This window comes from Colossoma macropomum, unplaced genomic scaffold (assembly GCF_904425465.1).
Source record: "Colossoma macropomum unplaced genomic scaffold, Colossoma_macropomum, whole genome shotgun sequence".
NCBI classification, from domain to species: Eukaryota; Metazoa; Chordata; class Actinopteri; order Characiformes; family Serrasalmidae; genus Colossoma; species Colossoma macropomum.
In genome coordinates this window covers 4,372,632-4,398,042 of record NW_023494798.1, presented here as the reverse complement: position 1 = coordinate 4,398,042, position 25,411 = coordinate 4,372,632, and the positions used below count along the sequence as shown (strand labels likewise).

Genomic DNA, 25,411 nt, shown 5'->3' with positions numbered 1-25,411 from the left:
AATAAGTCTGTTTGTGTCCAACATTCTGAAGTAAAGACTGTGGTTCTCAGATAACCAAAAACATACAAGCTGGGAATATTTCAAGTTAGTTTCGGCCAATTTTAACAACCAAATACAGATAAACTAAAGAACCTGAAGGGGAACTCCACAGATCTTTAATAATCTTAGCATAAATCAATTGAAGTCTTCCATTCATTTGACTCCGATTTCTTTACAGTGGTGGTGATAGGAATCAGGGGTCGCCCTGTCTACAGTGTAAATGTTATTTACTATCCAAAACCACCACTGAACAAATAGGTGTCCTCTGAGTTTTTATGTGTAATGTTAAAGGTAAGATGCATGGCAGTTTAAAAAAACTGTTTTCTTTCAGTACTATTGTGTCTTACAATGTCCTGCATGTGCAATGAATGGACGAAAAAAGAAATGCTTTACGCCAAACTATCACAAAACAACAACTCAGGCATCAGGCAGAGCATTCATAACCATTCTGTGTAATAAATCTGTGAGAGGCACCTTTCAGACATGAAATGATTCAGACGTCTGGTTCCGATCACCACCACTGTGAGCAAATCTGACTCAAGTTAGTCTACAAGCAAAATATGATGAATGGGTATTGAATTTGGGATGCAAATGAAGTCATTTAGTGCCTTGATGCTACAGATGTCTGGTTCCTATCACCTTCATTGTGAGCAAATCTGGCTCAAGGTTCTCTAGATGGAGCATCTCAAACCAAACCACTCTGAATGACTTTACAAGCTGGAAATATTTTAAGTTAGTTTCACCCCATTTTAACAAACAAATATGGTTAAACTGATCTTTTATATGGACGAGTTGTTTTGCAATCAAAATATTCGTGATGCAAATAAATTTGATTAGCGCCTTTTAGCCTCTAATTAGTCTACTTTAAAATATGAACCAACATTTCTCATTTAGAGATTGGTGTGAGATTATTTAAAAACTTATTTCTGGACATATTTACTTGCTTTAAGTGATTTTTCTAAGTAAAATTATCTCGATAATTTGTCTTTTTATAAGAAATCTACTTGAAACAAGTCAAATTATCTGCCAATACAGTGAGATAATCTGACTATAATTACTTAAAACAAGCAAAAACATCTGGAAAAAAAGTTTCTTATAATAGGCTTACAATAATCTAAACATAAGATATCATTTTTTGCAGTGTAATGCTACCTAGGAATCAGATGCTGCCAATTTTTCACTAATAAGATGAGGATTTTTGAAGATTGATTCTATCTAGTTTGGACCAAGTTTTTACTGTGCTTCATTACAGTAACTCAATTATTAGTCATTCATATAACTGACCTTCAATCACAATAAATAAAGATTAATAATTTATGAATAAACCATTTAGAAGTGTAGAATTTGGCTTTTCTTTAACAAAAAAAAAAAAAAACAAAAAAAAACACTTAATAAACCCTCAATAATTGATCCTTCAAATAAAGTGTTACCTGAAAAAAGCAGACAACAATGACTCATATATATTCACTCTCTATATTCACCGTCACCATCATTATACTTCTCCTTAAAAAGCAAAAAAAGAAAAAGACAAAAAAATATGCAGCACATGTTAGTTTGCCCTCCGTGGTGGGAGTGTCAGTAAGTCTGGATAAGTCCCTGAAAAAAATAAATGAAAAAAGAAGAAAATGATGAGAAAAAGACAAAGAACCAGGCACGAGGTCCAGGAAGCTTCCGTCTCTCTCCAGGAAGCTCCTTCACAGCAGAACGTTTCTGTTCGACTAGTCACGGTTCTCCAGAGTGCGAGAATGGCATGACCAAGAGGGGGAAAATGCAAACTCAAAACTGCGGCCCCTCGGCTTAACGTCATCAACTATATTTGGCAAATAAACATTAGAAAAGAAAACCACACTGATTGGTCACATCAACGGGTGAATGAGCTACTACTGCCCGCAGCTGATTTCATAATAAATACCGCCAGAGACTTCAGAGAGAAATAAAAAGATTCAAGAAGCCAGCAGTGCACCAGAGCTGGTTTATGAGGAAAATAAAGCAGCGACGCTGGAAAAACCTCTCAAATCGACTGCCTGTCAACAAGCTGTTTATCTGTGTGTCACAGTCCGCCAGGACACGACGGCCTGCCGGGAATCTGACCTTTGACGTTTTAGCGTTTGCAGGAAAGTAACAACCTGTCACAACACAGAGGGCTGATACCTGAAATAAACTAAGTAATTGTACCATCATTAGAAACCAATGATGAGCTGTTCATTCATTCAATAATAATAATAATAGTAATAATAATAATAATAATAATAAAAGCCCCAGAAAATGAGGCAGTGTTGAAGTAGCGGCTTCGGGTGTGTGCTAATCACAGTACTGCCTGCCATCATAGGGAATGTTGTGTTCTCTGAAGGTTGTGGGGTGGGGGCTTTAGGGAGTGTGGCAACACCGGTATAGTGAGATGGGGGGAGGGGAAGGGGAGGAACAGAAAGAAAAAGGGGAGAGCGCCAGTCCACCACTCTGCTCTACTCCCACTCTGTGGTTCCCGGAGGTTTGGATGTGAGGTCGTACATCACCCTGGAGATGCCGGGAATCTTCTTTATCTCGCTGACCATCTTCAGCACCACCTGCAGGCAGAGGAGAGCACTGAATATTCAAAAAGCTGAACCATAAAATTAGCAGTGTCCCATTCAACCTACACTCAGCTCGCCTTGCTACATCCACACGGGGAAAATGGTCGTAGGGATGGACAAAAACATCATGATGGAAAAACTGGTTGATGTTCATTGATAACAGAAGCCTATAGCCCAACTGCACTGTTCAAACTGCATGCCTTACTGAATGATTGATTTGGCTTCAAGATCTCAAATAGATCTGCTTATGTGAATTCTAACACTGTATGACTTAGTAATCCATCTATATAAATGGCAAATGTACACCACAAAGCTAAGAGCCGTAGTAGCTGGGCCTGTGCTATATGAAGATGCTATCTGATGACTGAGAAGTAGGGCTTGGCAATATGAGAATATCATTGTGATAAATAATGTAACGATACAATATAATACAATATGCTTTCCTGATATCATGGATATGCTTGTGGAACACTGACCAACTGCCTGTTTAATCATAAAAAGAGCAAAATTGGTCCTTTTTAACTGGATTTAATGCAACACAGTATGTAAAATATTGAATAGAAATTACTGTATTCATAGTTTTTGAGATTATATATATATACACACATACATACACACACACACTTTATTGATCCCGAAGGAAATTTAGCAATATATATATGACTTATTTTTCACATGCAATTTTCATTAACACATTAAAAAAAGAAATTAAATAACTAATAGAACAGATGAGGGGGGGTACAATCATAATTCTTTAGCTACAAAATATTGCTCTAATAATTTTTAGATATGGCCCAGGCCTGGTGGTAGAAGGCATTAAGTAAAATCAGATTTTTTATTTATTATTAACTGTACTGATCATACAGTTTGTATGACGCTAATTTGTGTTTAAACTTCTATTAGCTCATAGCACCAGGGCAAAACTAAAGCAAGCATCAAATCACAAACATGTCTAGGCTGAATGACTACATTTTTTAATTACTACAACTGTGCTACAGATAAACTATTACAATAAGACTGACGACGTTATCCCGAATTAGCAGATATTCTACCACTTAGAAATAAAAGCTGTGCATTGTATGGCTGGAGAAAATGGCTTTGATAATTGATGTACTAGTAATATAATGTAGAATGTCCAGAAATAGAACTGACAAGCCAAATAAACAGACACGGTTGATTTGGATTGTTGAAAATGTTCTGGCACGCCAACGAAATGTTTGGTATGTGCTCTCGCTCAGGCCTCTACACTGATACTGAGAAAAACAACCACAGAAAAACGCAGTGCTGCAAATGGACAAACTCGGCCACAGAAGCAGACGAACAGATGCCCACCTCCTCAGGGATGTGGTTGTCGGGCGTGGCAGGGATGCCGGTCATGAAGTCACTGGTGATGAAGGTTCTAATGACGACGGAGCGCCTGCAGGAGGGCTGCTTCTGCAGTGGGTCGCGGTCGAAATGCAGAGGCACCAGAATGATGGGCATCTGACTGATCTTACTCGAGTAGCCTGGAGAGACACAATGACATTATACTGTTACATTTGAGTTCGTACAGCTTCAAACACTTTCAGATGCCACATCTTAACTCTGACACTGATCTCACATTTAAAAACCTTGTAGTTGAGCTTATGATACATAATAGTGGTTATATCCCCAGTTTAAGGTCTACTGACAAGCCTGTTATTAGAGGAAATTAACTGAGGCTTCTCAAAAAGCCAGGGTAGAGTGGAATTAGAACCTTTATGCAGACGGTCGTAACAACTTCCACATACTGCAGATCATGTGTGCAGTTCACAGCAGCTCTTACCAGACTCCCTCAGGATGGAGTGGGCTACAAAGTCTGCTTGTCTGAGTGTGCTCAGCACGCCTGTGGTCAGGAAGGTGGGCGTGATGTCAGTGGGTGGTTCCTTTACGTGTGACCCGAAGACGTATACAACTCTAGGGAGGACAGGAAAAGGGAAGGGGAATTTCAGCAAATAAAAAAATATTATTACACAGAATACTGTTCAAAACAGCCTGTAGAGAAGTGGAGGGTAAATGAGACAAACAAGCAAACTTGAAAAAGCTGTACACATATGTTCTGTTTGTTTAGTCTGTTTTCACCGGCCTTTAAATAACTAACTAAAAGAACTTGACAGGAGCGACGTTTCGTGATGTAACGGTAAGTGTGGCCTTCATAGGCTGCGTCCTTTGAAGGATGCAGCCCTTGAATTGAGACACACTGATTGTCTGGTGCGCCTGTGTTCTCAGACGAAAGGTGGATATTATTAGGGTGGAACAGAGATGTCAGCCCTCGTTAGGTGGGCCACTGCGGCCCGGCGTCTCTCAGCTGCAAACAGCACAGGCATAAGAAGATGCCAAATGGCTGTAAAGACGGTTGTACTTAAAGGAAAGACTGAGATAAATCTCGCCATTCTGCTCTCTTTGATGCAGCCCCTAATCACTGTGGCTTACATCATGTAAAGTTTCTTTGCAGAACTCATTCTGACCAAATTTCGTAAACATGCACATCATTTGTGAAGAAGTTTGAATGGAAACCCAGCTATCGTGTACTACAGTGTAAGAAGAATGACTCCTCTATATATTCCTATAGGGGAAAAACAACTGTAAAGACGGGTTAAAAAGGCACAAGTGGCCTGTTTGGGAACAGGTCTATGATCACGCAAGGTTTAGTAGTTCTAGCTTGAAAGCTGTAGGTGGAGAAGAAAACACAGACCAGTAAGCTGGCTTTATCAAGCCAACCTAACACACAGAGGGTGCGATGGAGGGACATGAGAGTTTACCTGTTAATGGAATGGCAGATGCGAGGGATGAGTCTGGCGAGGAACATGAGAGATTCCCAGTGAGGAGCTTCTTTACTGGTCAGCCCGCACACGTAGCTGTACGACCGAGAGTCACCCTGCGCAAGACGAGAAATACAGAATAGAGCGAAATGTAAAAATGGTAAACCTCCATCATATATACACCTTTTGCAAGGTCACAGTGGCAGCAATACAGTACATCACTGTTGTCAGAAGAAAACCACGTATCTCCAATATGGTAACTTTATATAAGAAGGAAAAAACATACTTTATTTTTAATGTAAGTCAATGGAACCAGACTTTTTTCCTAGTCATTTTGGGTCGTTTCTTTTCGGTCCATTCATCATGAAATTTACACACAGTGTAAAGGCCAACAGGCACTTTCAAATTATGTCAAAAACTGAAAAACGTCAAAAATGGAGATACGAGGTTTTCTTCCGACAGCAGCCATATGCTAATAGAAAGGTAACAATAAAGCGACACTGGCAGCATAATACTAGTATAACGTTTACATTTACACATCTGGCAAACGTTCCGATCAAGCCTTACATTATAATCTTGTTACAAAGGTGAATGCAGCGTAAAAACTGTTGCCCACTGACTCTAATTGGTAGAGCATATATATGGTGTTTGCAAAAATGGCTCAGGTGAAAAAAGTCGACTGGTGGCAGCAGTATGTCACATTTTGGCTCATGTCCTCATGACCTCACACTTTTTAATTATCATGACAAAAATAATGGCCTATTTTTTTGACATTTTGACTTAGCTTGCCCAAAATAATGACACTACATCAAAATAATGACTCAAAGTGAATACAGTAACTCATTATATGAACATACAAGTCAAAGTCTTACTATGTCAAAAATATCGAGAAAGTAAGTAATTATTTTAAGATGTCAAACTCAGTCAAAATACAAAAAGGCTGTGTACAAAACTGTGGTTTATGTTGTGCTGGTCATATATTAATTACTAAGGTACAGCATTAAGTTCTTAATGTATAACCTGCTAAACTGGCCACCCCACCTGCACAAACTGTCTGTATACTGACTTACTCTGTTAGTAAATGTGCCCCGAATTGGCAACTCAATAAACATGAATGTGTCATCAGGGCAGACTTTGGCTTTTTATTTACTGAATTACACGTGATTCATCTGCGCAACACTTTCCTTCAAACATACAAAGGCTTTTAAGAAGACTGGTCCATATTCCAGACAGGATGTGTAACATTTAAACACGCGTAAAACTGCACGGGTGACCTGGTTGTAACTCAGTAGACAGTTATTCAGTTCTCCTTTCCAGGGCCTAGACTGAGCAGCAGCAGGGTAAATTTAGCAGTATGTGGTCCTGGGACAGGAAGTGAGGGGAAAGAACACCCAGCCCTGTTCCAGTGCATTCAGCTCAGAGCGAGGGCTGTGGGAGTAAACCGTAATTTTCACTTAAAAGCCCGGTAGAGGCTTTTCATTCACAATGGTACAGGAAACCACAAGCACGCTCATGTATATTCAATATGACAGCAAATAAGCAAGCAAAAAACATGTTAACCCAAAGTGTGGGGAGACAGTGCTAGTACAGTATATTCTGATTAGAGCTGGACAATCACTGCACAATTAAAATTCAACAGTTTTAATATCTTTTAAGGAAAATTAATATTATATTTCCACCACACAACCTCAAATATGGTGTTAATGTCTTTATGCTTTATGTTTCCTTCAATTAGACTGAAAATCAAACACTGATATACGCTTTAAAATAAAGTTCAGCTCCTCACTGCTGGGCTTTAGTTACATTTAGGGCATCATATGCCTTCAAAGAGGGGGACAATTATTTATTATCGCCCACCCCTAATCCTTCAGTGATATGAGGCTGAAGGCAGATATTCTCCAGCTTCCGTTTGAATTTTCCCGTTCCACCTTAAATGGAGCAGAAGTTACATTTTGGTGCCTTGGGCATCAGCACTCCTGCACCATTTAAGGTGGAACAGGAGATTTAGCTAGCTACCTACTGAGACATCAGCTACTACTAGCGACTTTTTATGCTTGTTCTGAAGAAAAGGACCATAATATATTGAAACAACATTAAAACTAATATAAATCAATGCTTATCATATTTTTTACTGAGAAAATTCTCACATTTGTGGGTTTCTTTGGTCTCTTCTGCAGCCATCTTGCCAGTTTTTCTTTTTTTCTCATAACACTGTTTGGAGTGTGACTCTGAAAAACCTCCGTTTGGAGGGTCATGTAGCCATAACACTCCGCCCTACCCCTCTATCTTAACAAAAATATGGCATGAAAGTCAGAACTTTTTTCGAGCCACAACGAGTCTGAATACGTGCTTTTTGCTGTCTTCCATTTACATGCACTTGCCTCAACCCGACGGACTCTACATAAAAACATGACTGATGGCTAACAACTGTGGAAAACAGCTTCAACAGCCTTGACCTTATGATTATGGAATAACTGTGAAAAGCCTAAAATAGATAGTCTGTTAACATCAGATATAATCTGCTCAGATCAGATAATAGACATGTATGCATGCACACACGCACACATATGCTCCAAGAACTTTAATAACCAGGGTGTACTGGAGGTAAAAGAGGCTGTTCTGCTTCAAATGTATGACTGTAAACAGGACTGTTGCCTAGCAGCTCCACAGTACTTCCAAACCCAGCCCGAATACATCACTGATGCTAAACAACCATTCGGAAACACAAATATTATGAAAGAAAGAGAAGGAGAGGGAAAGGGAGCCAGGGGGAGAGCAACGTAGACAGACGCAGACAGAAATAGACTCCCAGCACTGCGTCACAATGTCTGCGGTTAACCACGGTGCTGGGACGGCAGCGTAAAGACACAGCAGGCTAGAAATGAGCAGAGCAACTCGGTGCAGTACAGAAACGAGTCTGGAATGAAAAAGCCAAAGCGCTTACTTAACTCACAACTGGCGAGTCGAGACAAACCAGCTGTTTAGCTTTTCATAGTAAACTGTACTTAATCACAACAGCAAAGAAGCAAACAAACAAAACTAAATGTCCAAAAAAACAAGGAAGTCTTGGGTTACGAACTGGGACACTCGATTAGTTCACTTTAACACGGTGCTGAACTGAATATGACGCTACTCTGTTCAATCCAGCTTCAATCAAAAGCTAAAATCTGGCTTCATCTGTTATGAAGACCTAAGCAGAAATGTAAGAAAATGCCACAGGACGGCAAAAGCTCTGATGGAAGGAGGCTCACCTGGACGCCCACGGTTTTGATTGGCAGCAGGAAGGCATTTAGTGAATGAAGGCTGGTGATCTGCATCAGTTTCTCCTCTTCCTCATCTGATATGCACGACTTCACTCTCTGCAGCAGTGTGTGTGGCTGCACAGGACAAAAGTGTTTATCTCAACAATCACAACTTCTTAAAAGCAATATTTCAACCAGAGACAAATTTACATGCAAATGTAACCAGTAAGAGTGGGAAAAGTAACAGATTTATGGACGGATGGAAGATTCTGTGTAAGTCTGGGCCTACACTACCCTTTTTTTGCCCGATTTTAAGCCCGATTGCCCCAAATCTTCACAATCTGAAGGTTTTCCTCGTATCTCCATTTTTGACGTTTTTCAGTTTTTGACATAATTTGAAAATGCCCGTTACCCTTTACGCTGTATGTAAATTTCATGAAGAACGGACCAACAGAAATTACCTAATATGACTTGGGAAAATTTCTGGTTCCATTGACATACATTAAAAGTAAAGTAGGTTTTTTCCTCCTCCTGTAAAGTTACCATTTTGGAGATATGTTTTTTTTTTTTGGCCAAAAACAAACATAAGCATTCTTTTGTTTACAATAAATTGTTCTCCCCTGAATCCACTCTGTTTCTATTTCCCACATGCCTATTTTCTCAGGATTGTAGTCCTCGTGGACATTGGTGCTAAGATCTGTCAACACTACGAGTGGGTGACTCCTGCATACCTGAATAAAAATAAAAAAATTTAATGTAATTACAGTAGAGAGGAATAAAGAGGAACACTAAAGCAGGAGAGAAAAAAAAAGTGTAAAATCTGTCAAAAGTGGGAACGTGTGAAATTTGAACCAAATAAAGCGTGACACATTTGAAAAATTGTGACGGGTAAATATTTCAAGCTAATACCCCATCAACTATGTTCGTTACTTCGATCAAGAAACCCCCACCAACCTTTTTCACGCTGGCGGAGAAGTCTGTGATGATTTTCAGGACGTTGTTGGTCTCAGCGAAGTCTTTGCAGATGTACGGTTCATCAGCACAGATGACTCTAATGGCTAAACCTGGACCTATAATGCACAAAAACAGAGTTAGTGTTAATAAGCATGTTACACTCTGAAAAAGATGGTTCTTCAAAAGGTTCTTTAGTAAAGAAAATGGTTCTACATTGAATTTGCATGATTAGAGGGTTTTCTGCATTGTAAAATGGTTCTTCAGACTGATGGAGAATGTGCTGTATATGGTTCTGTATAGCACCAAAAAGGGTTTTGTTATTGTTATGATGTCAGGCTTGTCACAGTAGAGGAAACCTTTTTAGTGCTATGCACAACCATCTACAGCACATTTAACAGCAATCTGACTGACCCTTTTTACGATGCAAAGAACCCTTTAATCATGCAAAGGGTTCCTTGAGTGTTCATGGTTCTACATAGAACCATTTTCTTTACTCAGGAGCTCTTGAAGACCCATCTTTTTATTAATTAATATATATTTTTTTTAAGTGTATAGTGATATAATAGATGATGCCCTGAAGCTGATATAAGCACTAGAATAACTGCATGACAAACTCTTTATACTATATATGCACCTCATTTCTCATGTGACCGTTGTTTCGAGATTATGGCTGAAATATCCGGGTTTGGGAACAGAAGTGTCATTTGTTACTGTTTTTACTGAAGTAAAAGGATGTGCGATTACTTTTTAAGGTATCATGCTGTCCCAACAAGCAGTTAAGTTAACTTATGTGGTCACTGAAAGGATACTTCCTATTACAGTCATGCTCATTTTTGTGATGTATTTTTTCGGTGGCAGATTAATTTATACTACAACAATTATATCAGTATGTCCGTCTCTTATTCTTGATGACCTTAATCCAGGTGATTTTCCTGCTGAAGTATGCCTCCTAAACCAGGCACCTGACTGCTGAGTATCAAGGATGTTTGAGCAGGGAAAATCATCCAAATGTGCTGGACTTTGGCCCTCCAGGCCCAGAGCTGGACACCCTATACACTTAAAAAGGATGGTTCTTCCAGGGTTCTTTAATAAAGAAAATGGTTCAGTGCTTCTTTATAGAAAGAAAGAACTCTTTGCATGATTAAAAGGTTCTTTGCATCATCAAAGAGTGATGTTTTCAGGGCTGTGTGGAAACGCAAATCTGATCTTTTCAAATCCGACCTGAGCCACTTTCATATGTGGTCCTAGATCAGATGCATATCCGATTCGTGGCCATGTGACCTTAATGTGACGCTCAGATCGGAATTCATGTGCTTTTTTCCACTGTGCATGCCCATCATTCAGTGTTACCAACGAACAGATGTTAAAGCCAGTAAACGGTGGAAAAGCAACACATCACCTTTTTCTCCTTCGTCTCGCTCTAATAATGAAGCTGAGAGCTGATCAGAGTTAATGATCTTCTCAGCGAAGCTCGTTCTGCTCGTTAGTTTGTGCTGATGATGCACGTCATTCATTCACGTGACGTTACTGAGTAGGATGAGCTCATGTGGGTCATTTCAGGACGCCAGTTCGTCACATTAATGACAGATTTGAGTCACTGACCTAAATGAGTGTGACCCATCGTGCCAGAGAGATCGGATTTGAGCAAAAAATCGGATTTGAGCAATGAGGCTTGTAATGTGAACGTAGCTATTGAACCTTTTTGAAAAGGGTTCTCTCTAGCACCAAAAAGAGTTCAACCATTGTTACAGGCTTGACATCATCTATATAGAACCATACCCTGAAGAATCTGCAAGGAACCTTTTAATCATGCAAAGGGTTCTTTCAGTGTTTATGGTTCTATATAGAACCATTTTCTTTACTAAAGAACTCGGGAAGAACCATCATTTTAAAAAGTGTAGTATTCCAGTATCAGATGTTTCTCTCAGCATGTTTAAAGGGGCTGAATAATGATGCATGGGTTCTTCAGACCGGCTGTTTGTGTGGGCTTGCGAAGCTCTGGCCGGTACTCACCAGGGAAAGGGTGTCGAGAGACGATCTCCTCGGGAAGCCCCAGCTCTCGGCCCAACGCCCGCACCTCATCCTTGTGGAAATCTTTCAGCGGCTCGATTACTTTGCCCTGGCGGCCAGATAGTCAGCACATGCACAGAAGCAGGGATAGAAAGATAAGTCACATTGTCTGGCATGAGTGAGCTAAAAATGCAGGAAAGGCTGCTGCTGTTCTTTGCTAGACTGAGCTGATTTTGACACAGGAGACACATTAAGATACTCTCTGTGTTCCAAGATGTCGGTTTTCAAACAGGGAAATGTACATACATCACAATATTAGCACAAATAATGAATAATAAATGCAACAGAGGTCAAACAATAAAAGACAGGAAACAGAAGCAGAATTTTAATTGGCCTCAAAGCAAACCGTGTGAGCTTCTGCAAAACCCTGTGCTTCCCCCTCTGTTTGTTTGTTTGCTTGTTTATTTATTGCTGTTTCAAAGTTTGCCTGTAGGGTCTTCCAATAGGGAAAGAGATTATGTAATCCATACTGCAGCTTAACAGCTTCACAGTACTACTGACTGTTGTATGTTTTAATGTGTATGTCTGTATTTTTACACATCACTGTGTATATTTTGTTTACCATAGAACTACTTTTTGTTCCCAAAATACCCCTTTAACATCTAAAAATACCATGTGGCGTATAGCTGATGACCATTGTTTAAGTTATTACTATTTATAAAACGGATAGTCCTGGTCCTAAAATCTGATTGGCTGAGCTGCGTTTGAAGCCATTGTAAAATCCATGACATACCATGGCTGTGACCTCCTCACAACAACTGAACTCTGTATCACTGCACCATGTCACGAAAACACCCTTCTGCTGTTACTGGATTCATTTTTGACTGTAACGCTGATCGCACAGAGCACTGAGTGTACTGATGAAGTAAGAGCCTGTTTTTGTTTAAACTGGGTACCATCTCTGCTCAAAGGGCTGAAAACTTACTTTCTTATCTAGAACTCGACTGGTCAGCTAGCTAACAGGCTAAAAGAGAGCAAACATGCTAAACAACTCCATCATTAATATCACAGACTTGAATTAAAGTACTCACGATATGATTCACTGATCTAAAAAAATGTCACCTGAATGTCTTACGCACTTCAAATGTCTGTGTTTTAGTGCGAAGTAGCGTCAAACCCAGACTGAGTCCCAACGGCTCCGTGCTCCCTAGCTAAACAGTGTGTTGTGTAACATTAAGAAATTCTAGCTTCTGCTGTCTAATAGTGACTGCTAGTCGAGTTTGAATGTGGACGAATCCCAAATGACCATCTGTAGTGATATTTTGCTCTGTTGGGCTGCAGGAGTCAGTATTTAAATTCCTACATTGTGCACTATGTAGGGAGCAGGGAGCCGTTTGAGATTCAGCCCCAGCGTGAGAAAAGTGGCGTCATCAGACTGGCAGAAGACTCACGGTGGTGATTTGGTGACCAAAAAGAACTTTGAAAGCTTTTGAAAGCTTTTGCACTAAACAGTGCTGTGTTATCATATTTTCACTGTTATACGAAAAAAGTTTTTAAAAAATCATGAAATGTCTGCCGTTTACAGTGATGAGCGACTGAACGTTCTTCTCCTCATTCATTCAGCAGTCAATGGTTGCTTAGCAACAACAGTGTACTCTGAAGGAAGTACATTATTTGGCGGAATACTTGTTTATGTTGCTTATTATTAATAATAACTTAAATAATTATCTAAAACATTGTGCATTTAAATCTATTTTATGTTGGCCGCCATTTTATAAAAGCACTGAGTTACTGCGATTTTATCACAGGGAAGGAAGTTTTAAGCACTTGTGCCAAAGAACATGTTTCCCCGTGATAAAATCGCAGTAACCCACAAGCAATGAACAAATGTTGTGCACTAACTATTAACACTGCTTTATTACTTCAGCAGCAGCACTGTTGGCTGATGCATGACTTCAACGTCAGGTCGTACCTCGTCTCTGAGTTTGCGGATGAGCTCTGTGTCGTTGTGGTGCGTTTTGATGACCTCGGCTTTGCCGCTGGCCAGGTGAGAGGCGCTCTCGATCAGGTCCGGTCTGAGCGTGCCCTGTGCCAGGTACACTTCTTCTGGCTTCAGGTTCATCTCACCAATCACCTCATTCGCCACCTGCATGGCACAGCAGAGAAGCACACAAGTCACAAACAGGAATAAAGGCAAAACTGTACATTTGGTACTAATCTGTGACTTCAGCTTCGCAGTGTATCGCTGAATTCTGAGACTACATGTAAAGGCCAACATCAGTCAATATTTTATATACACACATATATATATATACATACACACACACTATACACACACACACACACACACACACACACACAATATTAGTATTATATTTTATACTTTCAAATATGGTGAGTTTCTGACTTATCAGAACAGAAGGAAACGTTTCCAACTAGTACACACTTAAAAATATGGTTATTCAAGGGTTTTTTTACTAAAGAAAATCATTCTATATAGAACCATAAACATTCAAAGATCCCTTTCCATGATTAAAGAGTTCTTTGCTGGACTCTGGCCCTCCAGGCCCAGAGCTGGACACCCTACATACTTTAAAAAGATGGTTCTTCCATGGTTCTTTAATAAAGAAAATGGTTTTATATACAAAGAAAGAACGCTTTGCATGATTTAAGTGTTCATCGTTAAAGGTTCTTTAGATTGATGATGAATATGTTGTAAATGGTTCTGGTATAGAACCGTTTGAAAAAGGTTCTATATAGCTCCAAAAAGGTTTCTTGCATTTTAACAAGTCTGACATCCTAACAATACCAGAACCCTTTTAAAAAAGGTTCTATCTTGCACCATCTAATGCACATTCTCCATCAATCTAAAGAACCCTTTAATCATGGAAAGTGTTCTTTGAATATTCACGGTTCTATTTAGAGTGATTTTTGTTATTAAAGAACCCTTGAAGAAACATCATTTTTAAGTGAGTAGTTAACAGCTATAGCAAGCCAAGCTCAAGGTCCACTAAGAGCCTTCAGCTTTCATCACAGTTCAACATTCCCTGCCTTCTAACATGGTTAATACTTAATTAAAATGAATAATTAATTAATATTTAATTAAAATGAATAATTAATTAATATGTAATTAAAATTCAATCAGGTCCAGTTAGAGAAAATCTCCTCAAGCAAAGGTCCAGAACATCATAATGTCTAACTTGCATCATGACTCAGTGCCAAATACTGTTAACTGAAGTAGCCTAGTAGTTATATCAACATCTTATACAGTCAACAACTGAATATCAAATCAAATAAAGTACAATTCAGTCATATTTCAACAACATTTACTGTCAGTTTTCTCTTTTTAGAGAACACTGTGAGAAATAATCTGGCTCACTTTCTTCTCCGACAGCTCTGTCTCGCCTCGTCCCTCCCCTGTGTGTGCATCACTCACTCGAGTCTCAGTGCTCATCGTAACGCACGAATCTGATTGGCTGAGTCGCATATGATATTTACATGTATGCGATTGGTCTGTGAGTCTCCGGCCACTAAAGCGGCACTGTAATGACTAGAAAAGTTACGCAGATTAAAACAGGACCACCCCATCGAAATTAAATAATTCTCCATAGTTTATCAGTTAAAGGTCGAGGTCCACATAGGACAGCGTCTGGGTCTGGAGTCGGACCGTCGTCCGCCTATTAGTGACCTCTGCCCCTAAACAGACAGATATGAGCCACCTGTCAATAAACACAATGACCATGCAAGCACAGTTCTTCTACACACCTTGACGAAGGTGTCGCCGATGATCTTCCTCTTTTCCTCAGGGTTGGTGGTCATGTTAAGGGTTTTGCTGATGCGTTTCCTGGGTGTCCGGTCCTCCTCCGAGATGGGGAGCGTCGTGGTGCCATTGTAGAACGTGTGCGCCGCGTTTACCACTATGCAGGGAAGAACGAGAGATCACTAAGTTTCGAAGTTACTTTCCACTATAAACAGTCATTTTTTTCTATATCAAAAAAAGTGTGTTTGAACAATTTTTTGATAAAATGCCGACTTTTATTTACAGTTGTGCGGAAAAGTTTGAACACCCCTCAGTCAAATATCATTTTGTTGATTTTTCGAAGAAATATGGAATTTTTCTGCTAATTTATATGCATAAAAGAAAAAATATACATATTAAAAGTGCCATAACATTTGCACAGGTCACATTCTCTCTTTTTCTCCAAATATGTTAACAGTCAACATAAATTGTGCAATAAAATGTGTGAAGTGTACTCACTGCAGAAGATGTGTGAACTCATTTTCACTTAGAAAATGAACAAAACGTGTCATTTAAACAAGTCTGGGTGTCCAAACTTATGCATATGATGGCATATCTTAAATTATTCTTACTTTAATTTCCTTTATTCACAGTAAACAGATTATTTATACCAGTATAAACTACTATTTAGAGTTCAAACTGAAATTTTGAAAAAAAAGCCTGTAATTATCGATGATTATGAATATCAAGCAACATGGAAATAGACACTGTTTTGCTTTCATGCCATTCTGTCCAGCCTGTTATTAATTAGCTTTTAAATTGAGTGTAATCTGAAAGGACATAAATAAAAAGCTTTTTAGTGATTTAGAATAAACGGTAGTTACAATACCCTTAAGTTTAATGCCGAGTTTGGTGAGTGCCTCCTCCACGCTCTGGCTCTCTCTCTTCCTCATGAAGCCGTTATCGATGTGGACGGCGATCACTTGATCCTGGTTCAGAGCCTTATTCAGCAGGGCAGTGCATACTGTGGAGTCCACACCACCGCTCAACAACACCTGCACACAGATTTGAAGAAATTCTCAGCACTGACATCCCTCAACAAAACCTGAAGTGCATCTCTGAAACATGTTTAAAACCACATATTCACAGTGTAATTTACTGCCGTCGCAGGAGTGGCTGCCCTCTGTACCCCCAGCAAAGTCAAAAACACAGTAAACAGTACGTGAGGCATGGCGTCAGGGGCTGAGGGACAGTCGAAAGGATCTAAATCCAATATAGGCCTCCATATATTCACTAGAGATAAGGCCCAATTTACAGAAGCTAAAGGAGGCAATCGCCTAGCTTGAGGAAAGAGCACAGATTAATTGGAGCTTTTAATTACTTGCCCTCATACCACACACATGCAATTGAGCACACACACACACAGCCCAGCTCTGCCTCAAGTCCCTGGATTACTCAGAAATGAGAGGAATTAGTCTGCGTATAATGATCAGATCTGAGCCTGAAACTGTATGCATTTAAATGAGGTCATTAGATCTAATAAGATTCCACACACATTGCTGGGGTCCACCGCACAAATATAAACTCCCACAGAGCTGCCCCACACCTGGTCCAGTCTATTGGGGCTTCTCTGAGTATGTATTATAAGGATATGAGCACTACAGCAAAATATAAACAACTGAAGACTTTCATTGAAAATGCTGCATATCCATTCATGATTTTGGTTTTTGGGGAAAATAGTTGATGTTTAACGAAAAACCCTCATTTCTCTAAAAGGTGGTATTAGTCATAATATAGCATTGATATTCCTTGTATGTGTAAAACCCGCTCCCACAAACATAAGAAATTCCTGAAAGTGGTCTATAATGAGTTTTGGCATGAAACCCTTCAATTATTCCTGGACTCTAAGGGTAGGTTTTACTCTTGACCTACAAGGCAAACATAGCCAACAAGTACTGGAAGCTTATACCCTCTCTAGGGCTGGTCTAAACCAGTGGTCACACACTCGTTCTCAAAAAAAAAAAAGTTGCTTTTATTTATTTCATTAATGTGTTTCTTAATTCATTCTTAGGCATCGTTTTAGCTTCAGCCACATGGAAAGCAGTGCAGTTGGCAGCTGTCTGAAGTGAGGTGATGTGGATCCCTAGCATGAATTTACAATTCATTCCACTAAACCACTCATTTTCCATATATTAACAATAACCACTCCTTTGCTGATGAAGTGTGTTGTGGCATAAGCTACTTGGAATAAAAGATAATGCATCCAAATGCAAAATACAGAATCAAATACTAACGTAACTAGGGGGGCGGGAAAAAATCGATTCTTAGATGCATCGCGATGCAGACGTGGACGATTCTGAATCGATTCACAAATGTCAAAAATCGATTTTCTAAATAATTAATTTATAACGTAATGTTGACGGAACGCACAGGGCGGAACTTGAAAGTGGGTAAGTGCAGCGCCCGGACAGTCTGTGGCTGCACATAACAAAAACACCACTGGAGTGAGAGAGAAATCCGACCAGCACCCTCTGCATTAAAAGCCAGGTTCAAACCACCTTGGGAGCCACAACATTTATGTCCAGTATGTCTCAGTATGTGATGATGTCCTAGTATAGACTAAACAATATAAACAAAAACGCAGACTTACTCTACTCTGCTTTAAGCTTTAGCCATAGCCACTTTCCTTCCATCTCCGCCAGAAAACTTTTCCTCAAAAGTTAAATAGTTTCTTGTAAAATGTCTCTCAGCTTTCGGCTGTTTTATGAGTTCTCACTCGCCAGCTTCTTGCTGAACTTTCCAGTTCCACCTTAAATTCTGACTGAGACACCGAATGTAATTGCGGCACCAGTTAAGGTGGAACAGGAAAATTAGAAAGAGAAGCGACTTCGTCTTTGCAACTTTTTAGTGTTTGACAGTCTCTCGTTGCAGATTGAACTTACCAGGAAACCAAGCGAGCTGCTTGTAAATGCGAATAAGTCCGTTCATCTCCAAATGTTCGTCTGTCTTTCTCTCTTTCTCTTTTCCTTTTTCGTTCGCTACTAGCCAGGCGAAACCTCGTTGCTACGTGACCGGCAGTCTTTCATCTGCAGTTCTCTTGCCACATCGCTTCCATTTGTTTTATTAATAAAAGATATTGGACGTAAATGCATTATGGATCATTACAAATACTTTGTTTTAAAACTACCAAGTCCTCAGACAGTAAGAAAATAGAAATCATGTATAGAGATGCATCGAGATGCATCGATAATCGTTTTATAATCGCATCGCAGCCCTCTCAATCGTAATCGAATCGAATTGTGAGATGCCTAAAGATTCCCACCCCTAAACATAACTAACGAATACTCAAGTGTTTGAATTATTTGGGCAGCTCTATATCCAATTACCACTGTGCAAACTGTGTGCCTAACCCAATTACACCTAAAATACGATAACCATCTCTGCATCGGACTGAACTGCTTGTCCTCTATGGCAGCTGAGGAAGCACACTGACGCCTGGACAGGCTTGGCTGTCGTTATAGTGCCCTTTGCTGTAACGCTCAGAATGCAGCTTGTGCTTGCACTGCATTATGAAACACGCGTAACATCTTTAAACGTAACTATGCACGAAACCCTGTCTGCGTAGGGCGAAGCGTCTGCGTTTGTGTCCTTGTGTGAAGTATGTCTCTGGCCTTACTGATGCGGAGAAAAACATTACTAAAAACAGCGCCCATCCTTCCTTCATTTTGTCTGGACTTTTGCCCACTTTCTTTTTATCTCACCAGCACTTTGGACTTGTCCACTTTCTCCCTGATCTCTCGGATGCAGGCTAGCTGGCGGTTCTGTACGGTGAAGTTACTGGTACAGCCAGCGATCTCGAACAGGAAGTTCCGCAGCATGTCCATGCCCCGCTCCGTCAGATCCACTTCAGGGTGAAACTGAGTGCCATAGAGCTTCTTCTGTTCATTAGCAATGCCTAAAAACAGACAGAGTGACAGGACACATTAAAGCCAGAGGATCCAACTTCAGCCAAAGAACAGCACAGTTTTGAATTTCTGCACTAAAACAGTTGATTTAGTTAAAATACCACCTATAAATAAATCAATGTGGCCACTTCACACACAGAAACGGGCAAAGTAGCTAAGCCTATCACAATTATTACATAATCGATTTGCACTAATTGCAATAATTTAAGCTAAACACAGGTATTTTCTGCACTTGTGAAATTTCACAATCATATGTTTACATCGCTACAAACAGAATTTGAAATAGCATCGTTTTAATCCATTAGGTTGAGGAAAATACAGTAAATAAAGGGAAGTAGAAAACACATTTACAGACACACCAAAGGTCTCACCAGAACAGCAAAAGTTCTAACTTCTGACGGTGAAGAATGTTTTTTTATGTTTGTTAACAGCCCCTTTTAGACGGCAGAAGCGAGTAATGTTTGTTTATTTGAGCTACAGCTGTTTCTCTCATCAGTTGGAAGCTACTAGGTATCAACAGCTGGAAAGTAAGGTAGCCTAATAGCCAATTAGGTCAGTTTGAGCCTGTACTGTAATAGATATACAATGAACAAAAATAGGACAATTCAATCAGTCATTTCCACACTAATTAGCTAAAATTTCATGATTGTGAAGCTTAGCAAAATGGGTTCAACTCAAAAAAATAAAAAAAAAAAATAAAATTAATAAGCTTACTAATCCCTGCAGGATGATGCTACACATGTTAAGGCTACAGAAGGCACGATAACATTGTCTCTTTTCTGATACTGATAATGAAACGTTGATAATCGGCCAATATTGACACTTATTTTGTGTTGTCTTTAAAAGCGTAGCTCAAATATTAGGTATTTGTAATTCAAACACTTACAATATTTTAAAAATAGCCTATCATGCTAAAACGACTCAAACACTCTACTAGCCTTCAGGAAGAAACACACAGCCAACAAAACTGTGATCCTGAGCTATTTCAGGCTGGAATTGCTACAGGATTGGATTCACTCCAGCATTTTCTGCAACTGGCTCAATACTAAACCCTGTTATTTCATCAGTGCCATCTCTGTTTAAGGCAATTCAATAACTGAGTCAATATCTGAACGGTATTTATTGACGTTTTTATTTTTTCCACATATAAACTTAATTAATCTAAATCCTCACACTGGTTAAAAGCTAAACTCAATGGTGCTAAAAGGAACGACAAGTAATTTCATGTTTAACTTGTAAATCAGGAACAGAATGTTAACACGGTTGATTCAAGCCACCCAACTACAATACACTTCAGACGGGTACAAGCAGGGAGATATGATAATGACGAGTCACCCCAAGGGCGAAACAGGCATATGTTTCCTTTTCCTACCTGCAATAATGTTGCCAGACTGGGCGACGACTTTGAATCCGTCTGCTACTTTATCCACACTGTCACCATGGGTCAACAGCACCATCTCCTCTTTCTGTAGTCCCCTACACACAGATATAAACACATACCTCACAGGTAATTCAAAAACACTTCAAAATAAATAAATAAATAAATAAATAAATGAATGTGTGTAGTAATTGCATTTTAAACGTGAGACTCACCTGAAAAGTGAGCAGGAGTTGTCTATCCCGATGCTGAACACACCATCTTCTCTGACGCTTTTTCTGTGCACCGTGCCGCCGAACACTTTATTCATCATCTGTTCCACACATCAGACAGGCAGTGAGATATACTGAATCTGCTCTGTAGGTATTGATACTAGGCGTGGGCGATATGGCAAAAATATCATTTCACAATTTTTTTTTCACGATTTTATCACGATTCTTTTTCATGTTGGTTTCATGTTACCAAACAGTACAACCAAACTAATCTCCCCACTTAAAAATATAGTAAGAAATAAGAAAATAACAACAGACCAAAAGTACCAGAGCCAAAGTACCTTTTTGAACAGATTTTAATCTGTGTGCACGTCAAAAAATTAACATTGGTTTAAAAAGGTAAACACCACCACCAATCAGGTAAAGTGCACTCTGCATAACAGCCAGCACCACTTCTTGTTCCCAAAAAAATACATAAATAAATAAAAAAATAAAAAAAACTTCGAACGTTTTGAACTTTGTTTTCTATCTTGGCACGACATTCAGTGTACATCCGTGGAAAGGCGGTGTTGGAAAAGTATTTGCGGCTGGGTAACTCGTACTCGCGGATCAACTACTTTGAGGAGTCTTTGGAACCCCTCGTTTTCCACTGTTTTGATAGGAACCAGATCCTTTGCCAGATAAAATGTTATTGCTTCTGTCACCTCGTCTTCTCATATGGAGCGCCTCTCTCAAATGCTTGCGTTAGCGTTGTTGGTTTTGGTCTTGCTGTATCGTTAACGTTAGCCTCTGCTGGCTGCGGTGTAGTGGACCTCCTCAGTGCTTGACTCTCAGCTTACTGTTTGGGATGTTGTTGCTTTAAATGGTTGAAAAGGTCTGTCGTGCTGCCGTCCGACGTGAGAACCTTCTCTGTGCAAATCACCATGGTTTGTGTCACGTCAGTTTGGGAAAATCCAGACCAGTTCCATATTACTGATGTTGACTTTTTTGGGGGGACTAACTGTTCGCCGGTGTTTCCATTCACGACTTCCCGCTTGTGAAAAAGCGAGGCATGATGGTACGCTATGACTGGTTTATCTGCGTGTCTCTAGGGTGGGCATGAAAGGGACTAGCAAATAGTGCGCTTTGAATGGGGGAAAACAGAAACCCACATCGCTTGTATGTGCATAGAACTGCAGCGGATATGATGGGCATTGTAACACGATCCAACAATCTCCCTGTGACGGCGTATCGTGGACACATTATAATCCTTCACGATCTGATATTGTCATATCGCACAGCCCTAATTGATACTACAGTGTTTCCCACACATTTGCTGATTGATACCCATATCGTCAAATAATCTCCCCCATCCCCTCATGGTGCTCCTCCTGGGTTTGTTTCAGATCTGTGGGAAACACTGCACTGCTGTACTGAATGTAATGGTGCACCAGAGATATAAAAATGCTTTTTTGCATTGTGAATTTGGTGTTTCTTCTTATTTGCACTGACTTTCGAATATAAGAACTGATTATTATATTGTAAATTCCTTTAATAACCTACAGTACCTACTCCTTTTTTGGCCTTAATGATTTCTCTGGCTATTTTCAAACATAAAAAAATGCAAAAATAAAGCCTGGTGTAGTGGTTTAATTGTCTATATTTCACTACTGTGTACGTCACAGTCACACCTGTGTTTTTTTGTGTTTCTAAAAGCAATTCAGGGCACACAAAACAAAAAACAAACAAACAAGTAAACAAACTCCCAACGCTAAGTGACCACTCGGATTTCAGATATTTCCCCCTCTAATACAAAAAGACTAATAAAAAGAAATAATGGATGTCACACCAAAAAAGAAAAGGACCATCCTAGAGCTGCAACAATTAATCAATTAGTTGTCGATTATTAAAAATAATTGGCAACTACTTTGGTAATCAATTCACTGGTTTGAGTATTTTTAATTTAAGAAAAAATTTAATAATTCTGATTCCTGCTTCTTAAATTTGAACATTTTCTGGTTCCTTTACTCCTCTGTGACACCAAACTGAACATCTTTGGGGTGTGGACAAAAGACATTCGAGGACGCCATCTTGGGCTTTGGAAAACACTGATCAACATTTTTCACCATTTTCTGTCATTTTATAGACAAAACAACTAATCGTTTAATCCAAAAAAAAAAAATCAAAAAAAAAAATCAACAGATTAATCAACAACGAAAATAATCGTTAGTTGCAGCCCTAGACCACAAGATTGTTACCAGCATAAAGCTCAAAAGCCAGGGTCTACCAATGGTATGGAGGGTATTAGTGTGTAACTTGTGCTTCCGAGAAATCACCATTAATGCAACACATGCTGCCTTTTAGACGCTGTCTTTTTCAGAGACGTCCATGTTTACTTCAGCATGACGGCAAAAAACATTCTACACATCACCACAGCAATGGGTGCATAATCAGAGAGAGCGGGTGCTCGAATGGCCTGCCTCCAGCGTTCAACTGTAACCCTGACTTCTATAACAAAAGAGTAGCAAAAAATTCCGCTTTCGGTCCCCAAACAATAAGAATTGTTAAAAGGAAAGGTGATGTAACCGTGGTAAACATACTCCTGTCCTAACTTTTCTGGAACGTGTTGCAGGCAATAAATTTGGAACGAGCGCATATTTACAAAAAAATTACATTCATAAGGTAAAACATAAAACATTGTGTTCTTATGCTGTTTTCAGTTTAACACAGGCCGTCAAATTAAAGCTAGGCGATATGACGATGTTTTATCATTATTGTGATTAATTATGTGACAATACCCTTTTCTAAGCATATCGCTGATATCATCAGCACTTAAGACCACTAACGTTTCTTTGCAAAGTGATCATAATTAGACCTGTTTAACTGGATTAAATACAATAAATCAGACTAAATTAGACCGAATAAAAATCCATTATTATTATTACTTTTATTTTTATTATCAGTATTATCATCAATATATTATTAGTACTACAGGTTCTATTTTGTCTGTTCCAACTTACCAAATCTCCAAACTACTAAATATCAATGCGTACCGAGCATTGTGAAAATGTCTTGAGGAATCATGATATAATATTTTTGCCATATTGCCCACCCATAGACACAGATTTCACATAGATTTCACTAATAATAGCTTTTGGTTTTTATTAGCATGTCTCACGCTGTCCCATCTTTTTCTTTACTGGAACTGGGTTTGTAAAGACATCATGAAAATATCTCAAATTTCATGATTTGATTTTCATGATGCTGTGAACTAATCAGTAAGATCTAACTCCTGCGTATCTACTGAAGGACCCGCTACCTCAAGACGTTAAAGCTCCTCCTCACCTGCATGCCATAGCAGATTCCCAAGACAGGTTTTCCGATGGTGAATATGGCGGGGTCAAACCAGGGCGCATCCTCTGCGTAGACTGAGTTAGGACCGCCAGATATGATGATGGCCCTGAGAACAGATGTGCATGTTTTAACACAGTGTAAAGTACACGCCAAACCCTGGACCGTCCAATACATCCAGGACATTTGATACCTTTAACCTCTTCAACTCCTTGAGACCACCAGTGGTCCCAAAACGTGCTTCGTCATATTCTTCATAACTTTCATATTTCATAAGCTACATTCAAAAGGTGGGGGTCATATGAGGCTGTAACTGTCTTCTTTCCAGTCTAATAGATGGGTGATGTAATTTTAAACCCTTATAATAAAAGAAGCTGAACTCATTTTTTTGTTTCTACTGAAAGTCGACCCATTTTTCCACAAATCTGGGCTATAAACTATAAACAGATGGCGTCTCTTCAGTGATCTGCTCTGTAAAAATTATGTTTATAAAAAAATACAAAGAGCGTCTAAGATGTTTGGCTTTCAGCAGTCAATTGTAAGCATAGCAATGTGTATGAGCATAAAATACATGATAAAATAAAATAAATAAATAAATAAATAAAATTAAAATTACATACATTTGATGCAGTGAAATAATCTGCCTTACGATTTGGTCATGTAAATTCAGATGGAAAAACCAAAATATACCCTGGAGAATAAGAGGTTAAAATGCGCTCACTTTAACCTCTTATGCTCGTGGGTATATTTCAGTTTTGACTGAGCTGTAACAGTGCTGTAGTTGCGAGGATCAGACGTGATTTAACGCTGCTAAAGCTTGTTAGGATGTAAGGAAAGAGGTGAGTTCACTGTAGGTCAGTGTAGTTACGCCATTTATCTCGTCACTCACACTTGGTCACAGGAGAACTGATCACCGGTCGCTCCACTCAAACGGGGAATACATAACGCCACGTTTCAGACGTTGCTAAGGTATATTCGGCGACTTCTTTTACTCTTTGCCCCCCAGTCATGTAGAAAAACTCAGAAGTGCGCCCTCTCATGGTGAAAGCAGAGTAGTGTCGCTTTCCTTGCAGCAGAAAACGCCACGGCTGTCGCTAAAACATATAAGTGTGAGAATGGTGTATTATATCAAACATTTATTATCGCTCTATCGAGGAAAGTTATATCGCGATAATTAGCGTTATTGTTTTAT

At 39.4% G+C, this 25,411-nt stretch overlaps 1 protein-coding gene across 1 annotated transcript in view; it reads right to left on the bottom strand.

The window, feature by feature from the left end:
* Positions 1-1,898: 1,898 nt before the first annotated feature.
* gmps (guanine monophosphate synthase) overlaps positions 1,899-25,411 on the bottom strand; it is a 31,070-nt gene continuing 7,557 nt past the window's right edge. Inside the window, exons 3-16 of the mRNA XM_036585132.1 lie at positions 24,214-24,328; positions 20,893-20,990; positions 20,672-20,775; positions 19,096-19,289; positions 16,224-16,389; positions 15,361-15,512; positions 13,568-13,741; positions 11,599-11,704; positions 9,586-9,701; positions 8,641-8,766; positions 5,390-5,505; positions 4,414-4,544; positions 3,942-4,114; positions 1,899-2,603 (exon numbers count right to left, since the gene is read on the bottom strand). Coding sequence (XP_036441025.1) covers positions 2,502-2,603; positions 3,942-4,114; positions 4,414-4,544; positions 5,390-5,505; positions 8,641-8,766; positions 9,586-9,701; positions 11,599-11,704; positions 13,568-13,741; positions 15,361-15,512; positions 16,224-16,389; positions 19,096-19,289; positions 20,672-20,775; positions 20,893-20,990; positions 24,214-24,328 — 1,873 coding nt within the window. The 3' untranslated portion in view covers positions 1,899-2,501. The remainder of the gene's footprint in view (positions 2,604-3,941; positions 4,115-4,413; positions 4,545-5,389; positions 5,506-8,640; positions 8,767-9,585; positions 9,702-11,598; positions 11,705-13,567; positions 13,742-15,360; positions 15,513-16,223; positions 16,390-19,095; positions 19,290-20,671; positions 20,776-20,892; positions 20,991-24,213; positions 24,329-25,411) is intronic.